The sequence below is a fragment of the Peromyscus leucopus genome, chromosome 19 (genome assembly GCF_004664715.2).
Source record: "Peromyscus leucopus breed LL Stock chromosome 19, UCI_PerLeu_2.1, whole genome shotgun sequence".
Classification (NCBI taxonomy): domain Eukaryota; kingdom Metazoa; phylum Chordata; class Mammalia; order Rodentia; family Cricetidae; genus Peromyscus; species Peromyscus leucopus.
Genome location: NC_051079.1, coordinates 55,078,752 through 55,103,274, shown reverse-complemented (window position 1 = coordinate 55,103,274; position 24,523 = coordinate 55,078,752). Strand labels below are relative to the sequence as shown.

Here is a 24,523-nt window from a genome sequence, read left to right as displayed (position 1 = left end):
AATCACACGGGGGGCGACGCCCCCAGGCCGTGCTCGCCCCTCGCCGCACGTCACTCACTTTAGGGGGCAACGCCCCCAGGCCTCGCGCCGCGCTCGGCCGCGCGGCCCCCGAAGGCAAAACGAAGCCAGGCGAGGCGGGGCGGGGCGAGGCGGGGCGGGGCGGGGCGGGGCGGGGCGAGCGGACGCCATCGTCGCCGCGCTACCGGCCGGCGGCGTGCTGGCCAGCGCCGAGCGCCGCGGCGTCCCCGCCTAGTCCCCGCGGCGGCGCGCGGCCGGCCTGGGCGGCGGCGGCGGCGACGGCGGCCCCGGGGATGCGGAGGCGGCGGCGGCGGCTGGCGGAGACGATGCTCCGGAGCTGAGGAGACGCGGCACCCCGAGCGCCGGCCGGCCGGCCAGCGCAGCGACACGGGCCGCATGGCGCAGCCCTCCAGCCCGGGCGGCGAGGGGCCGCAGCTCGGCGCCCCAGGGGCTCCCGGGACGCGCTGAGCCTGGAGGAGATCCTGCGCCTCTACAACCAGCCCATCAACGAGGAGCAGGCGTGGGCCGTGTGCTTCCAGTGCTGCGGCTCCCTGCGCGCCGCCGCCCGCCGCCAGCCCCACCGCCGGGTGCGCTCGGCCGCGCAGATCCGCGTCTGGAGGGACGGCGCCGTCACCCTGGCGCCCGCCGCCGGCGAAGAGGGAGAGCCGCCCCCCGCCTCCGGTGAGGTCGCGGTCCGACATCCCCCCTCCCGCATCCCCATCCCCCCCCACACATCCCGGCCGAGCGGGAGCCGGCGGGTGGCCCCGGGAGGGCGGGCGGGGCTGCGGGGACCCGGGCTCCGGGGACGCGTGTCCGCCGGTCTCGGCTGTGGACCGGTGGCTGCGCTCGGGGTTGGAGTGAGGGCTCAGAAGAGGCTCGCGTGTGAGGTCCTGTCAGGAAGATTCCATCTTTGGGAAATGAGCAGTCGTCACTAGTCCTTGGGAATGCCAGGGAAGCCGCCGAGCCCCGAGAATTTCTGCTGTTTTGGAGAGCAATAGAATAAATGATGACTCTGGGTACTGAGTGTGGAAAATTTGCTATGATGAAAAGTACAGGCATATATCTATATCTCTCTATATATCACAGGCTATTTGGGTAAAATTGCTTTTAGTTAGTACGCATACATTCTTCATGACTTGCCACCTAAACAGTGACACATAACCAGGAGCTTACTCACATGCTTTATTGATGGTAAGACTGGTAATAGGTTTCCCCTATCCGGTTTTATCTAATTCATTCTTTGAGAAGCAAGTCTATTAAAAACATAGCAAAACATTCCACCTTCACCTTTAGAAAGTTGATGGAAGTGTCAAAATGCTTAAGGTGAAAAATGTAATTAGAATAGTCTGTAAAATGGCAGTGAAAATTCTTTACTAAATTCAGTATTATCAGTGCTACCAGAATGTTCTCTCATTTTTTTAAGTTAAATTAGCAAAGCTTTATTAATTAATGTAAAGCCAGCCTTGTGATGTATTAAAAACCTCAGTGTTGCACTATTTTCGGAATACTGTGTGACGTTGTGATACACGTGTACCTTGAATGATATTTAAAGCTGGCTTTTTTTGAATCTCTTTTTTTTCTCCCTTCAAACGTTGATTTGATCTGTTGCTTGATTTTAGACTTGGCCATAGCAGACTACAATTTCAGTTGTAATTTATTTATAAGATGCCATGAAAAGATAATTTTCTCAAAACAAGGAGGCTTTGTCTTGGTCCCAAACTGTGTGAAGAGGAGAATGTGTGTGCAACCTCACTTGAGAAGAATCTTTGGTCGTATTGAAAGAACAGGCCTGGTTGTATGGTGTATCAAGGACTGTTGAAGAACTTGACCCCAGAAGTGTTTTGACTATTTATCAGAGACTGATAGATTGTTTGGGAGTGATTTCTTGTAACTCTTGTTGGAATGTTGAAATGAATGAGTTTTTACATCATTGATATGGCAGTAATACACTTCAACAGGAAATAGATGTTAACCAGAAACTACAGTGGGTTTTTTGAAGTTATTTTCAAATTTTTATTATTGTGTGCATGATATGTGTGTGTGTGTGGGGGGGGGACACTTGCCGCCGCCGCCGCCATCCGCCATACTTGGGCAGGTCAGAGGGCAACGTGGTGGCACCTGTTCTACCTTTAAACCGGTTCTGGGGGTCAAACTTGGGTTGCCTGGTTTGTGAGGCTGGCTCTTTACGCACTGAGCCATCTCACCCGCCCTCTGATTTATTTTCATTTTTACATTTTTTGGGACTAAGTCTTCAGCACTTTAGCAGAAGCTGTTCTTGAACTCTCGATTCTTCTGCCTTCCCCCCCCAGATGCTAGGCTCATTGGCATGGGACACCACACCCTCCTTTGTACTGGATTCATAACCATCTTCTTTCTCTTATCCCAGTTCATGACCTCTGCTACCAGATACAAAGAGGACCTAGTCAGAGTAGTTGAGACTCTGGAGCATCTCAGGGTTATATATCCTGGTTAAAATAGTTAGGGATGAAAGGAGGGGAAAGTTAGAATAAAAATACATTGTGTGAAAAAAGTTTTTGGTAAAAATATTTAAGGTTGTCCATTTTCAAATGTTGTTATATTAGCTTGTTTCCTCCTGGGATTTAAGAGTAGATTCTTGGTTATGGAAAATATGTGTCTTTAAACATTTCATCTTGATTTTTGTTTAAGACAGGGTCTCCTGTAGCCTGGTTAGGTCTCAAATATTCCATGAAACAGGGCCTGGCCTTGAACTCTTGATCTTCCTGCCTACAACATCCCAAGTTCAAGTGCTTGGATTGCAGATGTGTGCTATCATGCCCAGCTTTAAATCTTGTTTTTAATAAGTGATTAGTAATGCCTATTGGTTACCTGCCCTGGACTCTCAGGGAAAAAAAGTAATTAGTAGTTTGGTATGGGGTAAATTTCTGTTTTTTGTTTTTTTTTTTTTTGGATACAGGGTCTCACTGTGTAGTCCTGGGTGGCCTTGAACTCACAAATTTACCTGCCTCTGCTGGAATTAAAGGCTAGAGCCACCATACCCCACTTCAGGACTTCATTTTCTAACCCAGGCTGGTGGCCTGTAACTCACCTTGAATAGCCCAGGCTGACCTTTAACTTGTGACAATCCTCCTACCCATCAAGTGCTGGGATTACAGCCAGGAGCTTCATCCTCAGCTCATTTCTTTTCCAAGTAGAGGTTTAGAGAAGTCCAGTGACGTGTTCAAAGTCAAACTGGTAAACTCTGACTCAAACCCAGGTCTAAGCGTCACAGCTTTGAGAAGTGACAGATTTTGTTTGACTCCTCTCCTTCGGAGCCGAATGACGTCAAGAAAGTCCCCCAGTCTTCAAATGTCCAGGATGCTGTGGGAAATCAGTATCTCTTTTTTTTTTCTTTTTAAATCTGGGCAGTGTATGCAATAATGACATGACTCACAGATTCAGTATTCCCTCTTGGTCCTCTCATACCACCACGATGTCTTTTGTCTAACAGTTGTAAAAACTCTTCACTAAAAATTGGGACAGATGTCCAGGACAGATGTCTCTTAATCTCAACACCATTGACATTTTGAGCCAAATAATTCCCTGTTGTGGGCTGTCTGTGCCACATTTCTCTTTGCAATATCTCAGGACTCTACCACTGGTTAACAATAACCCCCTTTTTCCCACTGTGACAATAAAAGATACTGATTTATTTATTTTGAGATAAGGTCTCTCTATGTAGCTCTGGCTGTTCTGAACTATGTAGACCATGCTGGCCTTGAACTCACAATGATCCTCATGCCTCTGTCTCCCAAGTGCTGGGATTAAAGGTGTGTGCTATGATGTTTGGCAGTAAAAGATCTTTAGATGCCAGGCAGTCTTTGGACTGGGGACTGGAGAGATGGCTCAGTGATTTAGAGCACTTGTTCTGGCCGAGGACCTGGGTTCCATTCCCACCTAAATGAAGATTCAGAACCATCTAAAACTCCAGTTCTAGGGGATCTGATGCCCTCTCCTGACCTCCAAGTGCAACACACACACACACACACACACACACACACACACACACACACACAAAACAAAACAACAACAAAAAAATCCATGGTGCATATATACATGTCAGCAAGACATTCATACACATAAAATAAATTTAAGAAAAATTAATTTAAAAAAGGTCTCAGACATTGTCAGCTCTGCCACCGAGTAGTCCTGGCTGAGAAGTGTTGTTCGTAGTTGATGGGTGATACCCAGGACTGTGGCTGTTACCCTTAAGTCAGAATTCTTCACCTGTCTCTGTGTTCATGGTGCTGTTGAGTTGAATGAATGAGTGCTGTAGCTCTTGCCCACCAGTATTGCTCCATTGAATCTCATCAGGAAAAAGAGCGCCTCACATGCTTTTCTGAATTAGTTCCCGACGGAATACAGTAGAACATTCCCTGTCCTACTTCTGACTTTCCTTGTGGTGTGACCATGTTCATTATAATCTCAAAGGGAAAGAAAAAGCTTGTCAGCAACAACAGAAACCCCAATCTTATTCCACGCATTCCAGAAACTTTTTTTTGTATATTTACCTCATTGTGTTATAAGTAGTAGGTTTGTATGAGATAGTGTTAAAAACCCCAGAGATAAAGGTTTATTTTTTTCCCCTTTGCCTATGTAGTTTCTATTTATTTTTTGATGTGTTTGATGTATGTGTGGAAACAATGCCCGACAATATAAACATAATTTTATCTTGCCGAGTTGTATTAAAAATAAAAGAGTTGCAACCAGTGAAATTTAGATTAGCTCTTTCTGAGGTTAAAATGTTTATTTGTCTGAGATGTCACAAAGAAATGTTAACTGTGTCATATTAGAGATGAGAAACCCAGATGGTCCCATCAGCCATTCAGTATTTAAATACTCATTAGACAGCAGTCAATTTCAACTTTGGTTCCAAAATTTTGATGCACCTTTAGCTTTAGATGCATGAAGAACGTTTTAAAACTTGTGGCCCCATCTTGATTTTAAAGAACCTGAAGGGTGGTAGCAAGATAGGTTTCCTGGGAGTAACAATGAAGGCTGTGTGCATACTGATGAGAGGATCCCTCAGGCATGGTTTTTGGTATAGGGAACATTCAGGCTTTGTTTGGGATGTGAAAAGAGGGTATGATCAGTCAGGCTTCTCCGCACGGTTCAAGCTAATGTGAGGAGAGTGGGCTATTTGATTGTAAAGAAACAGTGTCTGTGAAAAGGTGGACACAGTGAAAACGGGCTGCAGAATAGTCTAGTCCACTCTTCTTTGTTTCCTGAGTGTTCATAGCTTGATTACTATCAGCTGTCTGTGTAAGAGTATATGTGTATGAGTCCAAGGGAGATGTCTGCGAGTCAGTGGTGGAATTACGGACTGCCAAAATACATTATTGATCACAAGAATAAGAAAGAGGCATCTTTGTTGCATGTGTCAGGCTAGTTCAATTTAACAAACATATCTTGAATTTATATTTGTGCAGGCAGTATTCTGGTTTCCAGTGCAGTTTAGACAAATAGCTGTAAGAAGAAAAAAAAAATGTAAATACAGTGGTGAATTTACCCTGAAGTTAATACTGCTTAAATGTCAAGCCTCTTACTCATCTAGTCTCTTTCCAGGAAGGTTTAATCACATGCTGAAATGCTCATTTGCAAAATGAAAACTGATTGGATAAAATTGCTGTCACTTTCAACTTCAGTTTACTCCTCAAATACTTACTGTGTTGGATTATCTCCAAATAGCCACAGCATTCTGGGGAGAAATTTGGGAATGATACTTTGTAGTTTTCTGTGTTTCTGCCTGTGCCAAGGGATGTAAATAGTTTGATCTATTCAGATATTGATACTTAAGTTTGAACTCTGTTAAAAAAAAAATGATTAGCTTAAGAGTTTTCACTGAAGCTGGGCAGTGGTGGTGCACGCCATTAATCCCAGCACTGGGGAGGCAGAGCCAGGTGGATCTCTGTGAGTTTGAGGACAGCCTGGTCTTGCAGAGCAAGCTCCAGGACAGGCACCAAAACTACACAGAGAAACCCTGTCTAAAAAAAAAAAAAAAAAAAAAAAAAAAAAAGAGTTTTCACTGAACAGAAGAAAGAGAAAAAACCCACATACATTTACCAATGATTGTATGTTGACAGGCTACTTAATACTCTGCATGCATGGTGACTCACATATCTGAACTCCCAGGATTCAGGAGGCTGAGACAGGAGGATTGCCAAGGGTTCAAGAACAAGCCTGGGCTACATAGTTAGAGATTGAGAAAGCATGCCCAGAGAGAATGGAACACAGCAGGCCAGTCAGTCCCCCTGTTTTGTCACCTCCGAAGCATTTTTCTGTGTCATAGCATCTGTGACATAGAGACAGTCCCCATCTGTCTCCTGTATCAGTACTCAGGAGGCAGAGGTGGACAGAGCTCTAGTTCAAGGCCATCCCATCTACATAGCAAATTTCAGGCCAGCCAGGGCTACATAACAACAGCCCAAAACAAAATGAAGAAAGAAGAAGAAAGGCCACCAGTAGTGAACAGGAAGTGCATCTTGTATTTACATACCATGTTCCCAGTCTCTTGGGATCTATGGGAGTTGTTCACAAGTTTGGCTTTGCTTGTGTTTTCGTGACTAGACAGGGCTGTAGGTTTGGGGAGAATACCAGAGATGTGACGCTCTCATCTTCTTTTTTTTTTTTTTGAGACAGGGTTTCTCTGAGCTTTGCGCCTTTCCTGGTGCTCACTTCCAGGCTGGCCTCGAACTCACAGAGATCCGCCTGGCTCTGCCTCCCAAGTGCTGGGATTAAAGGCGTGCGCCACCAACGCCCGGCAACGCTCTCATCTTCTTACATCATGTCTGAGCACATGGCATCCCATGTAACATTGATGTTCTACTAGTTGGCTCAAGACAGTGTTTACCAAGTTATTTTTTCACTAAAAGTTATTTGTACCTTTCTATATGATTGTTTAGGAATGACACTTAAAAAAATAAATCTAATTAAAAGTTTTTTTTTTTTCTTTTTTTTAGTTGTTATGCATCATACCCAGGACCTTGTATATGCTGGGCATTCCCTCTACTGCTAAGCACTCTCCCATCTCTAAAACCTCACCTTTAATTCTAGTTCACATTTGTTTACATTTAGTCTGCTTACTGAAATTTGGATTTTATAAACTATTTTGTTTGCCACCTCTTCTATATTAATAGTCTTTTTTTTTTTGGTTTTTCGAGACAGGGTTTCTCTGTGTAGCTTTGCACCTTTCTGGGAACTCACTCTGTAGACCAGGCTGGCCTCGAACTCACAGAGATCCGCCTGCCTCTGCCTCCCGAGTGCTGGGATTAAAGGCATGCGCCACCACCGCCCAGCTCTTTTTTTTTTTTTTTTCCTTTTTTGAGACAGCGTTTCTCTGTGTAACAGCTTTGGCTGTCCTGGAACTTACTTTGTAGACCAGGTTGTCCTTAAACTCACAGAGATCCATCTGCCTGTGTCTCCTGAGTGCTGGGATTAAAGGTTTGCGCCACCACTGACCAGCCACATAAGTGTTTTTATTTGTGGTATGTGGCGGGATTATAGTCTTAATGATAACAACCTCAGGGCCTACATTTAGCCTCTGAAAACTTTAAATCTTACATGCTTTCACACTGCTTGTGCTAATACTTTTTTTAAAAATTAGGACTATTGTCTTCTCCTTTTGCTGCTTTCTCTACTGCCTATCCCCAGTATGCTTCCTCAGTGTGTGTGTTTTCTGAGAGATGATGAGCACAGTCGGCGAGTGACGGCAGTGTGTAATCAGCCTCGCACATGGGCTGGCTGGCTGGCTTGGGCTTCTTAGGTTTTCAGTGAAAGCCCGAGTACTTACTGTATTAGAGGAACCCGTTAAACACTTCCATGTGCCCATTTCACCAGTATTTGCATGTCTTTCAAGTGAGCTCTGCTAGATGTGGAAGGTGCACAGAGGTGCAGTACACCCGCACGTAGACGCTCACAGATGCACAAGCAGCCACCTGTGGGACAGAACAGTGATTCAGAGAGAGGCTAGAGACTGTAGAAACTGTGAGCCCAGAGAGAGAGAGTGGCTGCCTTTGCCTCGTGACTGTTCACAAGCAAGTTTTACCTGGGAGACTGAGTCTGGAAGTTGTGAAGGATGAAGTATGCAGTGGTGTCCACACAGACAGAAGTATGTATGTGGAACGGTTTAGAAATGTGGGAGGACATGATAGAGTATCCAAAGGCCAAGGTACCACACGTGTAGACACTGTGACATTTGTCGTGCCACCCACTTCCCATGCCAGAAGCAAACACGGCTTACTAATAGGCCATGACTTTTCTTGCTGTTAAATTTATAAGCTGCCTCTTGAGTTCTCAGCAGGATGCTTCAGGCAGGCACTACAATTATCTGGACTTGGCATGTGAGGTTAAACCCGTTTGTCTGCTTTGTGGTGGGTGTTCACTATGCCTGGAGCATAGGATGTGTGTGGGAGTGGTGGGGAGGGAGACAGGCTGGAAAGGCATGTTTATTGAGAGCCACATTATTGTTTGTGTCTATAGGTTTGGATGGGCAGTGGAGAGCATGTAAGGAATTTAAACTAGAAAATGGATAAACAATTACTCTCTTTAGAAAGACATCCAGGCTTTATAGATAGTGCCTATCTTCTGCGATGCCTGTGATCCCAGTACTTGGGAGGCTGAGACAGAAGGATTATTTGAGTTTGAGGCTAACCTGGGCTACTTATCGAGAACCAGGCCAACCAGGCTACCAGCAAGACCTTGTCTCAACAAAACAGAAGAATAGGTATATGACTTCTACAAAATGTAACTGAACAGACGCCAGTTGGCATTTCATACTATCTCAGATATTAGTAGTCCCTGAGCTGATAAACCATTGGGGTATTTCAGCTTCAGACCAGAGGTGATGAAGATTTGACCTAGAGCAGTAGGGATTGAAAGTCAGGTTGGTGCTTTAGAAAATGGACCACAGCATGACTCTTTTGATATGTAGGTGGAAGAAGAAGGAAGTCTGGAAGGTGCTCAGACTCCTACCTGGGTGATGGGGAAGGCAGGAGGAGCAGGTTAGGGTGGGAAGATGATGATTTAGGCTGTATGGAAATTAAGGTGGCGTGGAACATATTTTCCAGGTAGAGTCATGTTAATTTCCACAAAGTTCCTTTGCTTTTTCAGATGCATGCAAATCACTTTTGATGTCCCCTGGTAGCATAGGACTTCATTGGGACTGCAGGAGAGATACTGTTTAGATTCTTAGTTCTGAGGCTTAATGTGTAGTTAAAGCCTTTGGTAAGCCACTTAGCCTTTCTGGTTCTGTTTTTGTTGTTTTGTTTTTACTTTGTAAAAATGGGAGTTGTGTTTGTCCAGCTTCTAAGACTGTATGTGTGGGTATGTCGTCAGCTCATATACAATGTACAAAGGTATTTTCTTATCTTTTGTGAAAAGCATTTCAAGATCTTTTGACCGAAGATAGATTCTAAAATGATATCAACTCTATATTTGGAAGTCCAGAAAATGAGGTTGACAAAATGTAGAATGTAGATATTTGTAGTAGCCATAGGTCTGTGAACAGGTTTTTTGAATGGATTTATGAGCTGTGGAGAATTTCTTCAGACTGCTGGAGAAAGTTAGCATCTGATTGCCATTCATAATGATTTCCATGAGTAGTTTTTATGTGGTTCTATTTCTGTGAACTATTTAGAGGAGGCGACTCTGTTGATTAATGGGGTCATCACTGTGGCTAAGGATGCTCACTGTCTGGTTGCAGAGGTGCCATTTAAATCCTTTTTTTTTTTTTTTTTTCCTTCGAGACAGGATTTCTCCATGTAGTTTTGCTGCTCTGTAGACCAGGCTGGCCTTGAACTCACAGAGATCCTCCTGACTGTCTCCCGAGTGCTGGGATTAGAGGCATGCACCACTACTGCCTGGCTCATTTGAATCCTTTTAACCAGATTTCAATTGGGCTGTTTTTCTTCTGACTGAGTTTTAGGTTATGGTTGAGTTTTAGGGGGTTCTTCATATCAAGTCTTTGATGTTCAGTAAATTTCTTGGATGGAATGAGATAAGGGTCTATCTTCATTTCTCCAGTATGTGGATATCCAGTTTCCCTAAGACTGTTGGAGAAACTGTTCCTTCTTCATTAGCTCGCCTTGGCAGAGACACAAACAACTTCCCATGCATGTATTCTTGATTCAGTTTCTTTTCTTTGCAGCTGACTGTTAATCATTTGTTGACTATGTAGTCTAGCTCCCTAAGTTCTCTGGGAAGTGAAGGGGGGCTTATTTGCATCAATAATAAAACTGGGCAAATGTATTTCTTCATTCCTGTAACATTTCATTTGAGATGTAGTTTAAATGAGACCTTTGGACTATTGCCTGATGTATGTAGTATTAAATCTCGGAGAAAATTGACCATTCATTAGCTTAGTGGCTCTCAGGCCCGGACGTTCTTCTTTGGTTTGTGCTTATTTCATTCTGTTTATCTTTGGAGAATTTAGGCACTCTAGAGGCTGAATACCAGTGGTTTCCATTTGAGGCTGGGGAACATCATGAGACCCCTTACTCAAAAACAGAACACAAACTTAGTCTTTTATTTATTAATATAATAAAACGTATAATTAGAAAATTATAGAAGGGTTATTTCTTGGTAATAAATATAGTAAAAGTTAAACAGCTAAAATGTGTATGTGGGTTGTTTTATTTATTTATTTTTCCTTTTCCCCTTTCACTACTGGAGATTAAACCCAGGGACTTGCATGTGCTAGCCAATGTTATACCACTGAGCTATACCCTCAAGCCAACCTAGATAGTTTTGATAGCTTAAATAATTCATACCTTTCTCTGCTCTCCTTTCTTCTGCTTCCTTCTTTGCTTCTCCTTCCTCTCCTGTTTTCTTCCCTCTTTTGAGTCAGGGTTCACTGTGTAGTCCCAGCTAGCCTCAAACTAGAAATCCTTCTGGCATCTTCCTTTTGGGTGCTAGGGTTACAGATGTGCACTACTACTTAGCAGCCTTCTATTCTTGATAGAGAATTAGTAAGAAAGAGTTAAGTGGAAAGCCAGGCATGGTGGTGCACAGCTTCATCCCAGAGGCAGGCAGATCTCTTTGAGTTGGAGACCAGCATGTTCCACATAGGGAACTCTAGGCCAGCTAAATAGTGAGACCTTGTCTCAGAGTGGGGAGGTGGGGGGGTGTAGAAAAGTATCAGAGATCGGTCAGCAAGATGGCTCCATAGGAGAGCAGGTAAAATCTGGTGATCTGAGTTAGATCCTCAGAGCCTACATTGTAGAGGGAGAGAACAACTCCAGAAGGTTGTCCTCAAACCTCCACGCATGGCTCTGTGCTGTGCTTGGGCTCCTGTGTGTACACACACTAAACAAACACACAAACAAATGAACAAATAAATAAATAAATGAGTGGGTAAGTAAGTAAATAATGTTGGCATTTTGTTTTGTTTTGTTTTGTTTTTTTTGTTTGTTTTTTGAGACAGGGTGTCTCTGTGGCCCTGACTGTCCTGAAACTCATTCTGTAGACCAGGCTGGCCTCGAACTCAGAGGTCCGCCTGCCTTTGCCTCCTGATTGCTTTTTTATTAAAGGTGTGTGCCAACACGCACAGCTTACTTTTGATATATTAATAGGGAACTAAAATATAATGATGTTCATGAATGGATTCCAGGTCCTCGGTGTCTGTGATCTTTTAAAAATTGAAGTGTAGCTGGGTGGTGGTGGCGCACATCTCTAATCCCAGCACTGGGGAGGCAGAGCCAGGCGGATCTCTGTGAGTTCGAGGCCAGACTGGTCTACAGAGCGAGATCCAGGACAGGCACCAAAACTACACAGAGAAACCCTGTCTCCCCCCAAAAAAATAAAAATAAAGAAAATAAAAATCAAGTGTTACTAGGTCGCAGAAAGTTTTTTAACTGCTAATTTTCAGCCTATTCATTATTCAGAATTTTGCTTTTTTGTTTTTAAAATAATGGGACAGCTGCCTTAAATCTCAACACCCCTCATCCTCCCTTTTGGAGACAGTCTTAATGTAATGTGTGCTGGCCTGGAATTTGTAACTATGTAACCCAGGTTGGCCTGGAACTTAGGATAGTCCTATTACCTCAGCCTTGTACTTGAAGTTATCTACTATGCTTGTGCTGGGAGATTGTACCTAGTGCCTCACACTCGATAAGCACACGTTCTGCCACTGAACTAATCCCCAATCTCTTCAATTACCTTTTGACTCCTCTTATCTTTCACAGCTCTGTAGCTGTACCTTGGGCTGCCCATCCCCCTTGCTCTCTAGAATGACAGAGCGTCCTGGCTGGCCTGTGCTTGAACCATGTCCCTCTGGACAAAGGCTGACCTGGAAACACAGTCAGCTCACTCTTTCATTTTTTGAGACAAGATCTCACTGTGAGACTGTGTAGCCTTGGATGGCCTGGAACTTGCTGTGTACATCAGGCTGGCCTCACTTATAGAATCTCCCTACCTCTGCATCCAGTGCTGGGATTAAAGGTGTGCATCATTCACTTTTGATTAATACCTCTTGTGTTTAAAAGCACACTTAAAGGCTTGGAACTCTGATCTGCCTGCCTTACCCGCTTTTCCCAACATAGTCTGTGCTACCTGCCCACCAGATGTACCTAGGACTCAGGCTCCCTCCTGGTTCGCCAGCAGGCTTCTCCTCCAGTCCTGAGTCAGTCCTACCCAAATGCAAGGTCTTTGTTTAAATATCCTCAAGAGGGCTTGCCTGCCTAACCTAAGTTGGGTCATTTCTGTTATTTCCTTTCTCTTTCTTTTGTGCCTCAATAGCCTATTACCAGTGCTGGGATTAAAAATGTGCACCGCCACCACCCTGTCAATCAAGTGTTTTTGACAGGCACAGTAACACAGCTTCATAAAGTTAAACAAATGCAACATAAACAAAAGTAACACACCTTAAAATAATAGTCCACAACCATCAGCCCTCCTACATTTTTGAGAATTTTTAAATACTTGATTTAATTAACATCTGTCCTAGAGGGCAGTAGTAGTACACATCTTTAATCCCAGCAGAGGCAGAAGCAAGCAGATCTCTTTTGAGGCCAGCCTGGTCTACAGAGCAAGTTACAGGACAGCCAGGGATACACAGAGAAACCCTGTCTGGAAAAACAAAAACAACAACAAAAAAATCTGTCCTAAATGTAATTTAATGAAATTATTACTTGATTGAAAGAGCTAATTCGGGCTGGAGAGATGGCTCAGAGGTTAAGAGCACCGACTGCTCTTCCAGAGGTCCTGAGTTCAATTCCCAGCACCCACATGGTGGCTCACAACCATCTGTAATGAGATCTGGCACCCTCTTCTGTGTACATAATAAATAAATAAATTTAGGGAAAAAAAAACTACAGAAAGAAAGAAAGAGCTAATTCACTGTGATTATAATCTGAAGATTTGTTAAGGCCTAACATTGTTTAGATTATTGAAAACAGAAGGTGAAACCCTGGATTTTTGGTTTTGAGAGGAATTCCTTGGATATGGTTTCTCTGAGGCAGAGGCAGTCAGCCCTTGAAGAAAGACTCAAAAATGATGAAACAAAAATCCCTGACACTGAACAGGCAGACTCCAATGTTGTTTGTTTTCTTACTCTTCGTCTCTTTTGGGGACTGCCACCCAGCTCCCAAATAAATCACACAGAAGCTTATTCTTACTTATAAATGCCTGGCCTTAGCTTGGCTTGTTTCTAGCCAGCTTTCCTTAACTTAAATTCTCCCATCTGTCTTTTGCCTCTGGACTTTCATCTTCCTATATTCCTGTATACATTTCTTTCTTTCTTACTCTGTTGCTGGTTGTGTAGCTGGGTGGCTGGCCCCTGATGTCCTCCTCTTTCTCTGGCTAACTCCTCTTCTATTCTCTTCCCAGATTTCTCCTTCTATATATTCTCTCAGCCTGCTAAGCCCCACCTATCCTTTTTCCTGCCTTGGTATTGGCCATTCAGTTCTTTATTAGACTATCAGGTGTTTTAGACACGCACAGTAACACAGCTTCATAGAGTTAAACAAATGCAACATAAAAGTGTCACACTTCAAAATAATATTCCCCAACTCTCCATCTTAAGGTGTTGGAGGCAAGCTGTTTAAGTGTTAAGACAGCGTGCCTGCTGTTTCCCCTCCTGCCCTTGGCAGTAGCAATGGAGAGCGGGAACAAAGCGTATATGACAAGGCCAGGGAGCCCTGGAGTAGCCCTGTAGCCTCCCACCTGCTGTGCTGGCTTGCGAGTCTGTGCCGAGTCTGTGCCGGTCATTTGACTTCTCTGGCTTTCCGTTGCTCATCTGCGGTGATTGTGCAGTCATTTCCACCCTCTTAGCTCTGATGACATCATTAGGATTTCCCATTCCTAGGTCAGCACCTGGGTGTGGAGTCGGTGATAGAGTTTTGTAGGTGGTTGGGCATGTTGTGCTCCCAGCCTGCCCGTGTTCTTGGCGGTGCTCAGCAGTTTGTGTGAGTAACCAAGTGCAGTTGCATGTCTTACACAAAGATGTGGTGTTCCTAGAGAAAAGTAATTTTTGTTTTTGCCTCAGGTGATTAGAAGCAATCTAATTTCAGTAGCCTATGCTTTTTAACATCATACAATAATTCCTTAAGCACTTTGTTATTTTCGGGTGCACAAAATTGCCCACAGCTTCTTGTAGTTGTCCTAGCCAGTGTCATCCAGTCTCCTGAGGCTCTTGAGTCCACCGAATCAGGTAGGATAGGCTGTGTGCCTTTGCAAAGTGAGTTCTCTGTTTTTGGTGTGCAGAGCTTGTTTTTCATTGGGTAATGGCTCTAGTTCCAGATCAGCACCCAGGGCGTCCTCCTTCCCATAGGTTAGGTTTTATATTGTCACACGGCACAAGCCATGACTTCTCAGCATTGCTGTTCTCTCCTCTGCTTATGCTATTATACATGGAACTGGATTTCTGAGTTTTCACCAGTAAAAAGCAGATTTGCTAGGCATGGTTGTACACACCATTAATTACAGCACTGGAGAGGTAGACGGATCTCTGAGTTCAAGGCCAGCCTGATCTATATAGGGAGTCCCAGGCTGTCAGGACTGCATATCCAGACCTTGTCTCAAAAAAAAAAAAAAAAAAAAAAAAAAAAAAAAAAGCCCAAGTTAGTATAGGTCTCTAATACTTGTTTGTTTGCCATCTTTGAGGGAGGGGGCAGGGTGTTATGTAACAACTCAGGCTGGCCTCAACTTCACTGTCTAGCCAAGGATGACCTGACCTTCTGAATCTCTGCTCTTCACCTCCCAAGTGCTGGAATTGCAGGCATGAACCACCACACCTGGTTTACACAGCGCCGGAAATGAACCCAATGCTTTGTGCATGCACTCTACCAACCAGGCTACATTCCCAGCCCTTGATTCCAGAGTTCTTATGCTTTTTTTCTTCCTTAAGAATTACTTCCTATTGATGTGATCCTTGTACTTTTAAAGAGGTTGCTTTCTTTCTGCGCTCCTTCTCCTCTTCTGCACAGTCAAGTACTCAATGTTTCCCCACAGATACGCTCTGTGCTCTGCTCTGAGCTGTCTCTAATGGTGTTCCTAGGCAAATTAATTACCAATTCTATAGGAGTCTTTTTTTTTTTTTTTTTTTTTTTGTTTTTTGAAACAGGGTTTCTCTGTGTAGCTTTGCACCTTTCCTGGGACTCACTTTGTAGCCCAGGCTGGCCTCGAACTCACAGAGATCCGACTGGCTCTGCCTCCTGAGTGCTGGGATTAAAGGCGTGTGACACCACCACCCGGCTCTATAGGAGTCTTAACTCCTCTAAGTAATCTACCACACTATTATGCTCTGAACAGTATTAGGTTTATATAAATAAAAAATATATCACTATATATGAGTATAATTTTACATTAGCAACAAATTTATGCCAAAAATTTATCAAGTCCCACTTGCTATATAAAAGCCTTGTAAGTTAAAGTTGTTTTGTATGCATGTTGATACAGTTTTTTTTTTAAAAAATATTTTATTTGCATTGGTGTTTTGCCTGCATGTGTGTCTGAATGAGAGCCTTAGATTCCCTGGAACTAGAGTTACAGACAGTTGTGAGCTGCCATGTGAGTGCTGGGAATTGAACCTGGGTCTTCTGGTGGAATAGTCAGTGTTCTTTCTACTTTTTTTTTTTTTTTTTTTTTTTTCTTGTTCTTAACCACTGAGCCATCTCTCCAGCCTCCATTGATACAATTTTTATTGCTTGTATATATTTTATATTTTGCAAGATCCAAGGTTCCCATTTTCTACTCAAGAGTTTCAGCCACTGTTTTATATTACATAGGATTATATTAGGATATTAGGCTTTAAGGAACTACGGGTTTCAACTGTATTTTTCATTTTAAGAATTGGGTGTCATACAGATATGATTATTTATGTTTTTCTTTAATGACGTCAATATGAACAGCAAGATGGATAAATTCTTTTTAAGCATTAAAAATTTCAAGCATGGTAGAACCACTGCTGTGGAATGGGCATAGATGTAGCAGGCAGGGAGAGTAGGAGTTACAGGATGTTAGTACTGGGTGGGGGGAGGCTGTGCAGACATATATGTATAAAACTCTGACGGTGATGCTTAAGAAGATAGATGGGGCCCATGAGGTGGCTTAATGGGTTAAAGGTGCTTGCCACCAAGCCTGATGATCGGAGTTCAGTCCTCAGGACCTGCATGGTGGGAGGCCTTCTCAGCACACATATGCTGTGGCATGTTTGTGCACACACATGAATAAATAATAGATGGAAAAATTAAAGTTTCTACTACCCAATGTAAAGTTATTATCTGGTTTTTATTTAAATAAATGACTCTTAAAGTAGCTGCTTTGATTTTTTAAAGTATGATTTTTGTCCCAAATTGACAAATAATATGGTTGTACAAGTTCTTGGTATTAGGTCTCATTGATGAGAGAAAACACTATTGTTGGTATAGCCAGCTGTTGTTGGGTACCAGGTGTGTCTTAGGGTTTCTGCAATGAAACAACACTATGACCAAAAAGCAAGTTGGAGAGGAGAGGGTTCATTTGGTTTACAGCTCCGCATTGCTGTTTGTGCTGAAGGAAGTCAGGACAGGAACTCAAGCAGGGCAGGATCCTGGAGGCAAGAGCTGATGCAGAGGCCATGGAGGGGTGCTGCTTACTGACTTGCTCACATGGCTTGCCCAGCCTGCTTTTTTATAGAACCCAGGACCTCCAGGCCAGGGATGGCACCACCCACACCCACCATGGGCTGGGCCCTCCTGCATTGATCACTAATTAAGAAAATGCCTTACAGCTGGATCTCCTGGAGGCATTTCCTCAGCTGAGGCTCCTTCCTCTCTGATGACTCTAGCTGGTGTCAAGTTGACACACAACCAGCCAGCACAGGGGTTTCTTTCTTCTTTTTTGTTATGTTTTGATACAAGGCCTCACTCTCTAGATCATGTTAGCCAGAAACTCTAAATTCTCCTGCCTCAGCCCAGGTGCCAGTCAGGGTTTCTCTCACGTCTCTTTCTCTCTGTTGTCTGTTTGCATTTTTGAGACATTGTCTCACTCTATAGCCCTGGCTGTCCTGGAACTCACTATGTAGATTGGCCTGGCCTGGAACTCACAGAGATCCACCTGCCTCTGCCTCAGGAATTAAAGATGTGTATCAACTATGTCCAGCATTTTTTTTTCTCCTTTCCCCTTTCTTTTGATCATGAATACAGTTTTTTTTCCTTTTTCTTGAAAAATTTTCTTTTTCCGGGTGGTGGCGGCACAAGCCTTTAGTCCCAGCACTCAGGAGGCAGAGCCAGGTGGATCTCTGTGAGTTCAAGGCCAGCCTGGGCTACAGAGCGAGATCCAGGACAAGCACCAAAAACTACACAGAGAAACCCTGTCTCAAACCCCCCCCCCAAAAAAAAATTTTTTTTCTCTCTCTTTTTTGGGGGACTCTCATTAGTCCTGGTTGTCCTGGACCTTGTTCTGTAGACCAGGCCAGCCTAGAACTTGCAGTGATCTTCTTTCTTCAGCCTCTTGAGTTCTGGGGTTATGAGTATGCAGCCAGCTTGGTAACTGAATGAACCAACAACTTTGTATATGAAAAAAAAAATCATTCTAGCACGTGTTATTTTCATATGTTTAATAAGTTTAATTAAGTGATGGCTATAGTTGCTTGAATATATTATTGATGATTTTAAAAGCCCTCAATCATTTGAAAGTAACTTTTTGTGTTTTTATTACAGGTAAAGTGGGATATTCACATTGTACAGAAACAGAGGTAAGAGAAATGTATGGATATTTCTGTAAAACGGCCTTTTACTTTAGGCATGACTTGAGCAGTGAACTCTTGCTGTGGGTTTCTCAGTTTTCAGATAATGCTATATTGAGAACAGGCACATATCTTCTCTATTCAGGAAGAGCAAGTGAAAAAAATCAGTTACCTTGTCCACTTGTCTGTGGCATTAGAAGAAATGGCTTAAACATAGCTTATTTCTTGTATTTGTAAAATGACTTAACACCCAGAGTGCCGAATAAGAATTATTTTAAGTTTATCTTTAATACAGTGTGGTGTGTCGTGATAATAACATGCTTGAATGGAAAGCTTCTATGTACTTCTTTAGTAGGACGAAATTAAGATGTGGGCATTGTTTCAGTGAGATTAATAATGTGAGATGCTTGGGTATTTCCAAAAGTAGTTTCATTACCTTAAAATACTTTCGATAATTTTATTCAGATTCTCATGTGAGATTTGAGGAGTTTCTATATGATTGCTTGTGTTCCTTGCAGGGATTTCAAATATAACATTAGATTCTAGGTTGCCTATCTGTGTGCCATCCTATCCAATAGCAGAGCACCATTCTTAGACTAGAGTATTAGCAACCTTGTTAATGCCTAATATTTAAGAAATTGTAGCCGATGGTGGTGGTGGCGGTGGCGGCGGCGGCGGCGGCGGCGGCGGGCGGCACGTCTTTAATTCCAGCAGCACTAAGGAGACAGAGGCAGACGGATCTCTGTGATTTTGAGGCCAGTCTGGTCTACAAAGCGAGTTCCAGGACAGCCAGGACTACACAGAGAAACCCTGTCTCAAAAAAACCAAAAAAAAAAAAAAAAAAAAGAGAGAGAGAGAGAGAGAGAGAGAGATTGATTGTGTGTCTACTTTTATAATGCATCTGAACATTGATAATTGGTTTCAGTAAATTTATTATAATTCAGTAAACTCAGAATTTTAATTCATTTTGTATAAAATACAAGCTTCCTCCTTGGCGCACTCTTAATCCAGCACTCGGAGCAGAGCAGCGGATCTCTGTGAGTTCGAGCCAGCTGGCTACAAGTGATTCCAGGAAAGCGCAAAAACACAAGAAACCTTCTCGAAAAAAAAAAAAAAGACAAGCTTCCTAAAAGGTGCTACATAATTAAAAAACCAAAGACAATACATTCTTTTTTTAAATTCAATTCATTTTTATGTTTTCTATTCAACTTTGAAAGTACAAATTTTCCAAATTATTTTTTTTAGTGGACTAAGAACTTAATATTTTCTTTAAAATTTTTAAAGCTCTTTGTATTTTCATATAGTTAGGATTTTTGATACATTTTTCCATAAGATATAAGAATTTGATCTGTCAGAAGAGAGAAGTGTTGCTATAGTTTCAGGGTCTATATATTTATAACTATGAAATTTTGAGCGATGAGTTTTCCCCAGACCTTTGCCTATAAAATATTTAAGGTCATTTCTGTTAAGCTCGTAGGACCATGGAACTGTAAAAAGAGAACATATGTGAAATGTTTCATTAGCTCCCACGGCACTATTGTAAATTAAGAGTACACAAATACAGTTCACATCCATGTGCATTTGGTATTGCAATGTCCTAATGCAAGCCTTGTCATGAGCCTCCTCCTTCTGTCTTGAGTTGCATTGCCCTGAGAGCAGCATGGTTTAACGGTGTGATACCTGCGAGCAGGGCTGTCAGACCAGCTGCAGAGGCAGACGGGAGACTGGCTGTCCTCTACTGAGTCCATTAGAGAGTTAAAAAGGTGTCAAATAGCACCCTTAATATTTTCGTTCACCAGTAGCTCTTTTTCTTCCTTAAAAGTGTTATTTATATTAATGTGCTGCAGGTTTAAGTGGTTAAATTAATATATATCTTTAAATTTTGTTTTGATTTCTAGTTTTACTAATGTTAGTAGTTTATAGACTGCATCAATAAAAGCTCTTTGCAGCGATATTTTTTTTTTTTTGTTTTTTAAAGAGTGCCAAGGTTGGAAAACCTGGCACTCTTGGGCTGGAGCTGGCCTACAAGTGCAGCTTGAGAAGTGGAGCTGGGGAGAGAGCAAGCTCCAGTGCTGAGGCAGCACTCGGGAGTCCCTGCTGGCCGCTAGAAAAGCCGGGCCCGGCAGAGTTGCACAGGACTAGACAGGGTGCTTCTGAGAGCCTGTCTGGTTCTGAATCGATTTTCTTCTCGAGGAAGGAGACTCCCACGTCAGGTGTGTGGCAGGAAGGCCTGACTAAGAATGTGTAGCACAGCTGTGTCCGGACTGTGTCCACGTGTCAGCTGTGTCCATGTCTGAGCGTGTGGATGGGTGGGTGTGGGTGGTGGAGGAGGCGTGGTCAGCGCCCTCTCCTCCCAGTTTTCTTGTGTCTTCGTCCATGATGGATTACTGCGAAGGAGGGCCGGATGAAGATGAAGCATGCCTTGATATAGCATGCTGTTAATCTTCTTTGAAAGGGAGCCGGAAGGTCCTGATTCCTAAGCAAGGTTTTAGACTCATGGAGGAAAATAAAATTACCTTTTCTGAGGCTGTAGGAGCCTGATCAAAGCAATGTAGTCAACATAGAGTTTTTAATACTACATAAAAGCCATGTTAGGAATTACCTTTTAGCTTTTAAATATGAATTTTAGTTTATTCTTTGAGATTTCATAAATGTGTATAATGTATTTTGATCATGTTCACTCTTATTTCACTCTCCAATTCCTCTTGGATCCTCTTCCTACATTCCCCATCTCCACACTTCATGTCCTCTTTATTTTCCTCTTAAAACATCACCACTGAGACAGTTTGCACTGCCAATGTGTGCGTAGGTGTGAGGTCATCCCCTGGAACATAGGCCGTCTACCAGGGCCACACCCTTGAAGAAAACGACTCTCTCCCTGTGCAGGTTAGTTGTGTTGCCATCTTGACATAAGCTAAGTTCCTCTGGAAGACAGAACTAAAGTGAGAAACACCTCCAGCACACTTTCTTGACTTGGACTGTTGTGACAGCTCTGGTCCTCAGTTGTCTAAGCAGGCTGAGCAAGCCACGAGGAGCAAGCCAGAAGGCAGTGTTGCTCTGTGGTGTCTGCTTCAGTTCCTGTCTGCCCTCCTGCCCTGGTTTCCTTTCATGATGGACAGTAGGTGATGAGATGAAATACACCCTCTCCTCCCTTGCTTTTGGTTACGGTGTTTGTCGAAGCAATGGAAAGTAAACTAGAATATTTCCCGAGCAGCTGTCAACTAATCAGCTGCGGGTAGGAGCTCGTGAGTCCCTCCCCTCAGCCCATGCTGGAATGGTGACTGGCTTCATTTTGTGCAGGCAACCACAATTGCTGTGAGTTTAGAGTGCAGCTGCCTGTCATATGCAGAAGACACCATTTGACCCTGTTTCTCAAGGACCTCTGGTTCTTATTGTTGTTCTGCCCCATCTCCCACGGTGTTCTCTGAACCTCTGGGGAGGGTGCGTGACATAGATATCTGGCTTATGGCTGAGCACACCATAGACATATACTCTCTGCATTTTGGTTGCAGTCTACGTGCAAGGAAGCTTCTCAGGTGAGGACGGGAAGCTGCACTAACCTGTGGGTATAGGAGTATGTATTTAAAAGGCAATTTGGTACTTACTATAGCTGCTTACTGAAATAATAGTAGGGTCTCTTCTAAGGCTTGTGAGCTCACTAGCCATGAGTTTATGGCCACATTACTGTACCAGGGTACCTGGTTTCCTCCTGTGGAAAGCCCTCAAATTCGGTGTAAAGTGCTGGCTACTCTAACATTCATGGCACTATTGCACCCACGAGGATGTCAGTCTTGTCATATTTGGTCATTATTGTGACCCACAGAGTTGACAGCTGGGGAAAACTGTTGATGGCCATCTCCTGCAGCAGCCTATAGATCACTTTCTGGTCCCATTAGAGCTAGCTGTTATGGACAAAGCTTCAAAGTCAGTACTAGCTTGATTTCTCTATGTCTTGTGACCAAAGTGTGTGGTGTCTTCAGCAGTAGGGTCCTACCTGCCATAAAGTTTGGGAAGACAAGTAAGAGCAATGCCTATAGTCTATATTGTTTGGGTTATGTCTTTGGGGACACACACTACCCCCACCTACACACTGATTAGCTTTTGTTATTGTTTTGAGACCAGATCTCTTTTTGTAGCCATGCTATCTTGGAACTCACTATGTAGACCAGGATTGCATTGAACTCACAGAGATCTGTCTGCCTTTGCCTCTTGAGTGCTAGGATAAAGGAGTATGCCACCACACCCAGCTGGTTAATTTTTTTGTCAGCACAAGCTAGGTTCATCTGGGAAGAGGGAATCTAATTTAAGAAAATGTCTCCATCAGATTTGCCTATAGGCAAGTTTGTCAGAGCATTTTCTTTATTAATGATTGATATGGGAGGGCTCAGCACACTGTGGGTGGTGCTACTCTTTGGCATATCATTCTGGGAAGTATAAAAAATGTAGCTGAGCTGGGTGGTAGTGGTGGCACACACTTTTAATCTCAGCACTCAGGAGGCAGAGGCAGGTGGATCTCTGAGTTGAAAGCCAAGCCTGGTCTACAGAATGAGTTCCAGAACAACCAGGGCTACACAGTGAAACTCTGTCTTGAAAAAACAAAACAAAACAAACAACAAAAATAAATAAATAAAAATAAAAGAAGAAAAAGAAAAGAAATGTAGCTGATAGTGAATCTGGGAAGGAAGCCAGTAAACAGCGTTTCCCATAGCATCTGCTTCAGCTCCTCCCGTGACGTCCCTTCATGATGGACTGTAAGCTGTAGATGATAAAAGAAGCCCTTTCTTCCTGACGTTCTTGGTCATGGTGGTCATGGTGTTTGTCATTGCAGTAGAAACCTAACTAAGACACCCGCCTCCTAATGACTCAAGGGGAGGTATTCCATATTAGATCTTTTATTTGGCTAACTATGGCTCCTGGGGGTTCTTAATCCCTTGTATAGTGTAATTTCTACTTAATCTCTCTCTCTCTCTCTCTCTCTCTCTCTCTCTCTCTCTCTCTCTCTCTCTCTCTCTCTGTGTGTGTGTGTGTGTGTGTGTGTGTGTGTGTGTGTTTAGGAAGCTTATAAAATAGTGGGTTTCCATATGACGTTTTGAGACATCTTTAGTATTATTTCTCTTCTGCTCTCTCCTCTGTCTGCCCTCACATTCCCCTTCCATCTTCTCATTTTCTTACTTATAATTTATAATTTTTTATAATTTATTTTATTTTTGTATGTTTTACTTTTATTTACTTATTTTGTGTATGTATGTGTGTGTGCTCACACATGCATGTAGAGATCAAAGAATAGTTTTTGAGAGTCATTTTTCCCCTTCCACCTTGTCATTTCTGAAGTATCAAACTCGGCAGCCAGGTTTGGTGGCATGTCCTTTTAACCATGGAGTCATCTTGCTGGCCCCTATAATCCTCTTTTTACAGATCACTTTTGCCTCATATTCATGGCGCAAGAAATCTCTTTTTAATACTTTTCCTAATTCATAGAAACCAAATTGAAATTGAATATAAAGAAAGCCAGGAGAAGCTGGGCAGTGGTTGTGCATGCCTTTAGTTCCAGCACTCAGGAGGCAGAAGCAGGCAGATCTCTGAGTTCGAGGTCAGCCTGGTCTACAGAGTGAGTTCCAGGAGAGCCAGGACTACACAGAGAAACCCTGTCTTGAGAAACAACTGAAAAAACCAGAAGAGTATATAGAGGTATTCAGTTAGGCCTTTTTCCTTAAGGCAGCCTGGTGTCTCTTAAAGTCAAGCATTTTAGACCTCTCTCTCTTTGGGAAGTTTTAGTATTTTCAGTGCTGAGTACTTAACTTAGGTCCTGGCACATACTAAGTCTGTGCTGTACTGCATAGATATACCTCAGCCACCTGGAAAATGTTTTCACAAACTTGCCCCTTAGCGTCCTCAGCATTGGAATTTGTGAAGGAACTATCCCCTTGTCTTGTTCTGTCCTTTTTCTGATTTTGAGACAGGTCTTGCTGTGTATCCTGGGCTGGCCTTGAACTCACTGTGTAGCCAAGTGGCCTTTCACATGCAGCAGTACTTGTGCCTCAGCTTTCTGTGTCGGGGTGACGGGGACATACCACTGTGCTAGCTTAGCTGTTTCGATTTTTCTTTTTTTCTCTCATGGCCAGCTTTCATAGGATTTGTTTTATGGAATGTTCTTTAAATAAAGACAGGGTTTTCACTGTGTAGTAGATGCTAGCCTATAACTCACACTCCTGCATATACTGCCCAACTGTTGGACTTCAGGTATATGCCATCATGCCTGGCTTCAATAGGAAAATTTAAAGTTTTAATAGGCAATTAAATTTCCTCCTTTTTTGGTTCTTAATAATT

At 43.2% G+C, this 24,523-nt stretch overlaps 1 protein-coding gene across 1 annotated transcript in view; it reads left to right on the top strand.

The window, feature by feature from the left end:
- The first annotated feature begins 271 nt into the window (after window positions 1–271).
- Window positions 272–24,523, top strand: part of Spire1 (spire type actin nucleation factor 1) — a 118,443-nt gene continuing 94,191 nt past the window's right edge. Inside the window, 3 exon segments of the mRNA XM_037197184.1 lie at window positions 272–472; window positions 475–699; window positions 18,171–18,205. Coding sequence (XP_037053079.1) covers window positions 415–472; window positions 475–699; window positions 18,171–18,205 — 318 coding nt within the window. The 5' untranslated portion in view covers window positions 272–414.